General features: G+C 40.2%; 2 protein-coding genes across 2 annotated transcripts; both read left to right on the plus strand.

The window, feature by feature from the left end:
* Nucleotides 1-378: 378 nt before the first annotated feature.
* LOC148079137 (tripartite motif-containing protein 16-like) lies at nt 379-2,639 on the plus strand. Its single transcript, XM_087792407.1, has 2 exons — nt 379-1,296; nt 1,327-2,639. The coding sequence occupies exons 1-2, from the start codon at nt 379-381 to the stop codon at nt 2,014-2,016; spliced, it is 1,608 nt and encodes a 535-aa protein (XP_087648533.1). The 3' UTR covers nt 2,017-2,639.
* Nucleotides 2,640-6,092: 3,453 nt separating this feature from the next.
* Nucleotides 6,093-8,421, plus strand: LOC148079138 (tripartite motif-containing protein 16-like). Its single transcript, XM_087792257.1, has one exon. It carries the CDS (start codon nt 6,093-6,095, stop codon nt 7,725-7,727), a length of 1,635 nt encoding a protein of 544 aa, XP_087648383.1. The 3' UTR covers nt 7,728-8,421.
* Nucleotides 8,422-8,635: the final 214 nt, after the last annotated feature.

The raw sequence follows: 8,635 nt of genomic DNA on the forward strand, positions 1-8,635 counted from the left end.
AAGCATTTTTCTTAAACTCATCTGTCTGTCCGCTGATTTGTGAAATATAGATACACGTGTGTGTGTGAATGTGTATGTGTGTGTGTGTGTGTGTGTGTGTGTGTGTGTGTGTGTGTGTGTGTGTGTGTGTGTGTGTGTGTGTGTGTGTGTGTGTGTGTGTGCGTGTGTGTGTGTGTGTTAGAATCAAGGTGTGTCGAGGACTTTGTCCTGAATGAACATGTGGTTTCAAGGCAGTTTGATCGGCACATTATCAAACTTCCTCGAAACCACCTGTTCATTCAGGACAAAGTCCTGTGGTTGGAGCAGATCGTGGCAGAGACATGTGACTGAGACTATAAAAGAGTTCACCTGTGAAGGGAGTGTTTCAGTCGCAGAGACATGGAGACTAGAGTTGATCTGAGATCTTGTTCCATCTGTCTGGATCTACTGAAGGATCCAGTCTCTCTTCCATGTGGACACAACTACTGTAAGACCTGTGTTGAAGGTCACTGGCAGGACAAGAACATCTACGAGTGTCCTCAGTGCAGACGGAGCTTCAGCGAGAGACCTGTCCTCCAGAAGAACACTGTGTTAGCAGAGTTAGTGGAGGAGCTGAAGAAGACTGGAGCAGCTGAGGACCTCTGCTCTGCTGGACCTGAAGATGTGACCTGTGACGTCTGCACTGGGAGGAAGATGAAAGCCCTCAAGTCCTGTTTGGTGTGTCTGGTCTCCTACTGTCAGGAACATCTTCAGCCTCATCGAGAAGCTCCGGCCTTCAGGAGACACAAGCTGGTCCAGCCGTCCAAGCAGCTCCAGGAGATGATCTGCTCTGAACACGAGGAGGGGAAGAAGATGTTCTGTCGTTCTGATCAGCAGCTCATCTGTTCTCTCTGTGCTGTGGACCAACACAAAGATCATGACATCGTCTCGACCACAGCAGAGAGGAGGGAGAGAGAGAAAGACCTGGATCAGAGTCAAGGAAGGATCCAGCAGAAGATCCAGAAGAGAGAGAAGGAAGTGAAGCTGCTCCAGCAGGAGAAGAAGAACATCAGAATCTCTGCTGATGAAGCAGTGAAACACAGTCAGGAGACCCTCGTCCAGATGATCCAGATGATCCAGATCCTCCAGAGAAGAATGTCTGATGTGGAGCAGCAGATCAGATCTCTGCAGGAGACTGAAGACGCTCGAGTCCGAGGACTTGAGGAGCAGCTGGAGCAGGAGATCTCTGAGCTGAAGAAGAAAGAGGCTGAGCTGCAGCAGCTGTCACTCACCGACAGTGACACCATCTTCCTGCAGAACTGGACCTCACTCTCAGAGGTCAGTGAAGACACGACCTCACTCTCAGAGGTCAGTGAAGACACAACCTCCTCCACGACCCTTGAGCAAACTCACCGTCGCTTTGAGGAAGTAACAGCAGCCGTGTCAGCCTGCAGAGACCAAGTCCTGGACCTTCTGAGAGACATGTGGACCGACATCTCCATGATGTTCCTTCTAGAGACCAGAGAGCAGTTCCTCACACACTCACAGGACATCACTCTGGATCCAAACACTGTAGGATCATGGTTGATGTTGTCTGAAGGAAACAAGAAAGTGACAAACATGTGGAAACATCAGCCTCGTCCTGATCATCCAGACAGATTCAATGATTATTTTCAGGTCTTGAGTCAAGAGTCTCTGACTGGACGTTGTTACTGGGAGGTGAAGAGAACAGAAGGTGTTGCAGTATCAGTTTCATACAAGAACATCAGAAAATCAGGAACAGAAAGTTTATTTGGTAATAATGACAAATCTTGGAGCTTATCGTGTATCGACTCTGGTTGTTCATTTATACACAACAAGATCAACACTAAAGTCTCCAGTGTCAGACCCTCCACAGTGGGGGTGTACCTGGATCACTCTGCAGGTCTTCTGTCCTTCTACAGCGTCTCTGAGACCATGACTCTCCTCCACAGAGTCCAGACCAGCTTCACTCAACCTCTTCATGCTGGAGTCTTCGTTTATTTTTCATCCTCGTGTGAGTTTGTGAAGCTGAAGTAGACGACAGTGAGATTGTGAGTCTCCAGGAGTGACATCATCACATGAAGCTTCAATGTTTGGATGAACGTCTCTGAGAACGTTTGTCGTTTGTGCCGCAGTGAAGACACAGTGACGTCATGTGACTGGATTAGAACCTCTGTGATTGGATTGTTACTGATGATGACGAGTCTTCTTTAAATCTTCTTTAATAAACACCTTCATGATCCGGTGATGATGGCAGCAGTCGTTACTCAAGTACTCCACAGTACTACAAATATATCCTGGTTACTACAGTATCTCATTGGATGTTATGGTTGCCTCTGTATCGTGATACGTATCATCAGATTCTTGACAATACACACACTTACACAGCCAGTCGTCCACGAGGAGTCAGAAAGAAGAAGAATTGATGTACATTTTGTTTTGATTCAATATTACAGTGTGAAAGGTATTTTATTTTGTGAAAAAAAGATTTTCTCCAAAGAAGTAAAGTGATGAAAATGAGTTCAACACAAACTCTATATCTTGTATCAGAGAAACCAGATCCTTCTGATTCAGTGTTATGTTGAGTTATGCTGTATTTTAAAAATGTACATATAGAAACATTGATTTTTATTCACTCAAATCTCGTCTTAAAACACACTTTTATTCTCTTTTAAACACTCTGTGTGTTTTAACTGCTTTCTTAGCACTTTCATGTCATTGTACAACACTTTGTATCGACTGTTGTTGTTTTTAAAGTGTTTTATGAATAAACTTGATTGATTGTTTGATTGATTGATTATTTTTTCTTATTGAAATGTTAATCTAAATCAATAAATTGTACTTTTTGAATATATATTTTACACATTGAGTTCAATATTCTAATTCCAATAATTCAAAAACACATTTTCTAAATGCAATATTCTTTCGTTTATTCAATATAACATCAACATCTTTATATTTACTTTCTTACACCTCTCTTTCTAAGATCAGAATCAAAACAACTTTTATTGTTGTAAACCCCACATGAATATTATGTGGTGACAACATAAAAGTACATGTTAATAATGAATACATTAATTAATACAAATAACACAAAATTAGTGCAACAGTCCATACTTTACATTTTGCACATTTTCTGCACTATATACATGATTACATTTTTTATTTATGAATAACTTTGTTTTTTTTTACTGTTGGTGGAACAATTCACTAGCAATTGAAATAATAATAATTCTGGTTCTGATATATAAACATGTTTTTATATAGAATATAAGTCTTAATTAAGAAGATAAATATATTACATTATTTGTCCAACATTTGAAATATGAAACCATTCAATATTCTGACACTGATTGACTTCCGTACTCAAGTTTGAACTAATGTTCCTTATTCTCTCTGTGAATGATCAACACACTGTGGTGTGTTCAGAGGATGATGTTGTGAACTGTGACTCTGCCTCGTCCACCTCTACACTCTTCCAACAGTAGAGGGAGCCAGAAACAAACATGTCATAACTACTGTACTGGTGCTTTAACAATATGTTCCGTCACTATGAATCAGAAACAGAAAACTATAAATAACAAATGTAAAAAAATAATAATAATTGGAATGAAATAAAAACAGATTCATTTAAAAAAAAAGGGACATTGCCATAAAATGTCATATAAATAAATAATGAATAAAAGTTATTAGTTTCTTTAAAATATGAATTATACATGTAGAATTCTACAAATTGTTTTTAGTTTTTTTCAATAATTCAAAAATGTATTTTGAAATTCAATTTTATTTTTACAGCATTTTAAATTCAATATAAAATGTTGGTGTAATAGGATATCTAAAGAGTACTGAGGTACTTGATCAACTACGATTATACCACTATTATAATATTGTATACTATTATACCTACATTTTCATATTGAATTTAAAAAACTAACAAGTTAAAAAAAATATTGAGTTTATTAAATCAATGTATTAATTTTTGGAATAAAAATTCCAATTTGAAAATTATTAGATTTAATATATATATATATATACTGTATATATATATATATATATTAAATAAATTCTACCTTCCAAATACACTTTTTTTACATTAATTATTGAATAAAAACAAATTTACCATCTCAATCTAGAAATGATTAAATTAAGTTATTTAAAGTTTTATCACTTTAAAGGTAAATTTCAACATTCGACTTTCCCGCCAGCGAATGTAGAAGCGTTTGTAAAGATGTTGATTCTTCTCACCTCGGACTGGTCTCATCTTTAGACGACGTTTTCCACCAGACTCCGCCAGCACCAGTCGCACATCGTTTTCCCTCCTACGCTGCAAACCGCTTCAGTAAACTTGAGCTTCAACCGTGAAACTATACTGTAATAAAAACTATGATGATTTTTCATTCAAACACAATGTGTTCTTTTAACATCAATTCACCGGAACTTTAATCAAATATTGTATTTGAAGTAGAAAAACATGAAAACGAGGTGAAATAATCTTGTTCATACAGTATCAGAATATTGATTTCATCAGTTTATTTGCACTGATAATATCACAATGTGGACACAATATGTAATATGTCAACATTTAATCAAATACGTCATTAATATTGTAAGGAAATGACAACTTTACTGTAATCAATCATCTAGATTTAACACACATTTCAAATAATCGCTTGATTAACTGATAATCTTTCATATTTAATTCATATTAAATAATCATTGTCTTGCATCCAATCACTGCATCTACTCAGGTTCACAGGCCCAGGTCAGATAAAGACTTTCACACACTGAGAAAGATTAAACAATCCCAGATGAGAACTCGCTCCCTATTGGCCACTGGCTGGAGTGCATGGGTGTGGCAGGAGAAGAGGACGAGGGGATGGAAACAAACAAAGAATTTTGGTCAACAATGGTGCATCTTTGGCTTTTAGTCCAGGAACTTTGGTCCAGTTCCCTATTGGTGACACCTACGATTGAAGCAATCTTTCTGAGCTGTACAAACAAGAACTCAACCTCAACAACTCTCCACCAAGAATGAACTTCTGCTCCAGAGAGGGAGGAGCTGTACTGGTTCAACATGATTGAACATCTGATGGTTTCTCTGATCTTGAAAATACTTTTGAGACTTCATTCCTATGATCCACCTTTGGACCCCCCACACTGCACTAACAACTATGTCTAGGATGATGATGAACCTGATCATGAAGACAAATGGCACGATCTGGTCGCAAAAATTGAACTTGACTCTTGTCTGCGGTGACATTTTTGTGGTCCTGATGGTGTGGCTGCTGAACTAACAAACAAACAAGGTGTTCTCTATGCTCTCTGACACTTCTGTCCCCCGTGTTGCTCTTGCTGTGTTTGCTGGTGGAGAAGCTAGGGCCCTGAGACACATGACTAAGAAATGCAAAGTTGTTTGCGATTTGACGAAAAAGGAGACAAATCTAACCTGTTAGAGACATGATATCTTCCTGAGTCTATGTAACAGTAAACAGTTAATCCCAGAATAACATCCTCTGATTGCTCCAATCAGGGCTATGATGAAAGCAGCCATAAGACGCTAAACAAAAACTTGTGTGGTCGACAATTTATTGTGAGAACTCACACTGAAAGACACAACAGGCCAGCAAGTCACTGGGAACAGACTCTCTCTAGAAGACAACAACCTTTGGTGAATTTACACGACGACCAGGTGCGGCGGCCATCTTAGAATCAAGGGTTTACAGTTACTGACCAATCCTACATGTACAATTGACTAGAGGCGTTAACGTGAATATTCTACTATAAAAGATCCACCATTTTGTGAGATCTTTGCATTCGAAGAGGTCTGCGATAGATCTCTCTGCTGCTAGCGCCGTGTTCACGTAAATTTGTCTTTGACTTTTGCAAAATTCACTAAACGAGCATTTTTGGTTTTAGAATCAAGGTGTGTCGAGGACTTTGTCCTGAATGAACATGTGGTTTCAAGGAAGTTTGATCGGCACATTATCAAACTTCCTCGAAACCACCTGTTCATTCAGGACAAAGTCCTGTGGTTGGAGCAGATCGTGGCAGAGACATGTGACTGAGACTATAAAAGAGTTCACCTGTGAAGGGAGTGTTTCAGTCGCAGAGACATGGAGACTAGAGTTGATCTGTTGTCTTGTTCCATCTGTCTGGATCTACTGAAGGATCCGGTCTCTCTTGCATGTGGACACAACTACTGTAAGACCTGTGTTGAAGGTCACTGGCAGGACAAGAACATCTACGAGTGTCCTCAGTGCAGACGGAGCTTCAGCGAGAGACCTGTCCTCCAGAAGAACACTGTGTTAGCAGAGTTAGTGGAGGAGCTGAAGAAGACTGGAGCAGCTGAGGACCTCTGCTCTGCTGGACCTGAAGATGTGACCTGTGACGTCTGCACTGGGAGGAAGATGAAAGCCCTCAAGTCCTGTCTGGTGTGTCTGGTCTCCTACTGTCAGGAACATCTTCAGCCTCATCGAGAAGCTCCGGCCTTCAGGAGACACAAGCTGGTCCAGCCGTCCAAGCAGCTCCAGGAGATGATCTGCTCTGAACACGTGGAGGAGAAGAAGATGTTCTGTCGTTCTGATCAGCAGCTCATCTGTTCTCTCTGTGCTGTGGACCAACACAAAGATCATGAGATCGTCTCGACCACAGCAGAGAGGAGGGAGAGAGAGAAAGACCTGGATCAGAGTCAAGGAAGGATCCAGCAGAAGATCCAGAAGAGAGAGAAGGAAGTGAAGCTGCTCCAGCAGGAGAAGAAGAACATCAGAGTCTCTGCTGATGAAGCAGTGAAAGACAGTCAGGAGACCCTCGTCCAGATGATCCAGATGATCCAGATCCTCCAGAGAAGAATGTCTGATGTGGAGCAGCAGATCAGATCTCTGCAGGAGACTGAAGCCGCTCGAGTCCGAGGACTTGAGGAGCAGCTGGAGCAGGAGATCTCTGAGCTGAAGAAGAAAAAGGCTGAGCTGCAGCAGCTGTCACTCACCGACAGTGACACCCTCTTCCTGCAGAACTGGACCTCACTCTCAGAGGTCAGTGAAGACACGACCTCACTCTCAGAGGTCAGTGAAGACACAACCTCCTCCACGACCCTTGAGCAAACTCACCGTCGCTTCGAGGAAGTAACAGCAGCCGTGTCAGCCTGCAGAGACCAAGTCCTGGACCTTCTGAGAGACATGTGGCCCGACATCTCCATGATGTTCCTTCCAGAGACCAGAGAGCAGTTCCTCACACACTCACAGGACATCACTCTGGATCCAAACACTGTAGGATCATGGTTGATGTTGTCTGAAGGAAACAAGAAAGTGACAATCATGGAAGAACATCAACCTTGTCCTCATCATCCAGACAGATTCAATAATTCTCTTCAGGTCTTGAGTCAAGAGTCTCTGACTGGACGTTGTTACTGGGAGGTGAAGAGAACAGAAGGAGATGTTGTAGTAGCAGTTTCATACAAGAACATCAGCAGATCAGGAGATGAAAGTTTATTTGGTAATAATGACAAATCTTGGGGTTTATATAGTAACGACTCTGGTTGTTTATTTATACACAACAACATCAGAACTAAAGTCTCCAGTGTCGGACCCTCCACAGTGGGGGTGTACCTGGATCACTCTGCAGGTCTTCTGTCCTTCTACAGCGTCTCTGAGACCATGACTCTCCTCCACAGAGTCCAGACCAGCTTCACTCAACCTCTACATGCTGGAGTCTGGGTTCCGTTCTCGTGTGAGTTTGTGAAGCTGAAGTAGACGACAGTGAGATTGTGAGTCTCCAGGAGTGACATCATCACATGAAGCTTCAATGTTTGGATGAACGTCTCTGAGAACGTTTGTCGTTTGTGCCGCAGTGAAGACACAGTGACGTCATGTGACTGGATTAGAACCTCTGTGATTGGATTGTTAGTGATGATGACGAGTCTTCTTTAAATCTTCTTTAATAAACACCTTCATGATCCGGTGATGATGGCAGCAGTCGTTACTCAAGTACTCCACAGTACTACAAATATATCCTGGTTACTACAGTATCTCATTGGATGTTATGGTTGCCTCTGTATCGTGATACGTATCATCAGATTCTTGACAATACACACACTTACACAGCCAGTCGTCCACGAGGAGTCAGAAAGAAGAAGAATTGATGTACATTTTGTTTTGATTCAATATTACAGTGTGAAAGGAATTTGATTTTGTGAAAAAAAGATTTTCTCCAAAGAAGTAAAGATGAAAATGAGTTCAACACAAACTCTATATCTTGTATCAGAGAAACCAGATCCTTCTGATTCAGTGTTATGTTGAGTTATTCTGTATTTTAAAAATGTACATATAGAAACATTGATTTTTATTCACTCAAATCTTGTCTTAAAACTTTTATTCTCTTTTAAAACCGCATGAGACTCTGAGCTGTTTTTAGTGCTTTTGACTTGTTTTATTTGATATTGTTTTAATTTTGTGTTTTAACTGCTTTCTTAGTACTTTCATGTCATTGTACAACACTTTGTTTCGACTGTTGTTGTTTTTGAAGTGCTTTATCAATAAACTTGATTGATTGATTGATTGATTGATTATTTTTTCTTATTGAAATGTTAATCTAAATCAATGAATTATCTTTTTGAATAATTTAATTTAAATAAATAAATATATAGATTATATATACATTT

The sequence above is a fragment of the Callionymus lyra genome, chromosome 5, assembly GCF_982586985.1.
Source record: "Callionymus lyra chromosome 5, fCalLyr1.hap1.1, whole genome shotgun sequence".
NCBI lineage: Eukaryota > Metazoa > Chordata > Actinopteri > Syngnathiformes > Callionymidae > Callionymus > Callionymus lyra.

What these genes read in the sequence shown, in the direction of transcription:
- LOC148079137 (XM_087792407.1), top strand. Translation starts at nt 379, where the DNA reads ATGGAGACTAGAGTTGATCTGAGATCTTGTTCCATCTGTCTGGATCTA. An exon ending in ACTGGACCTCACTCTCAGAG is followed by an intron (nt 1,297 to 1,326) that starts GTCAGTGAAGAC and finishes TCACTCTCAGAG; the next exon opens with GTCAGTGAAGACACAACCTC.
- LOC148079138 (XM_087792257.1), top strand. Translation starts at nt 6,093, where the DNA reads ATGGAGACTAGAGTTGATCTGTTGTCTTGTTCCATCTGTCTGGATCTA.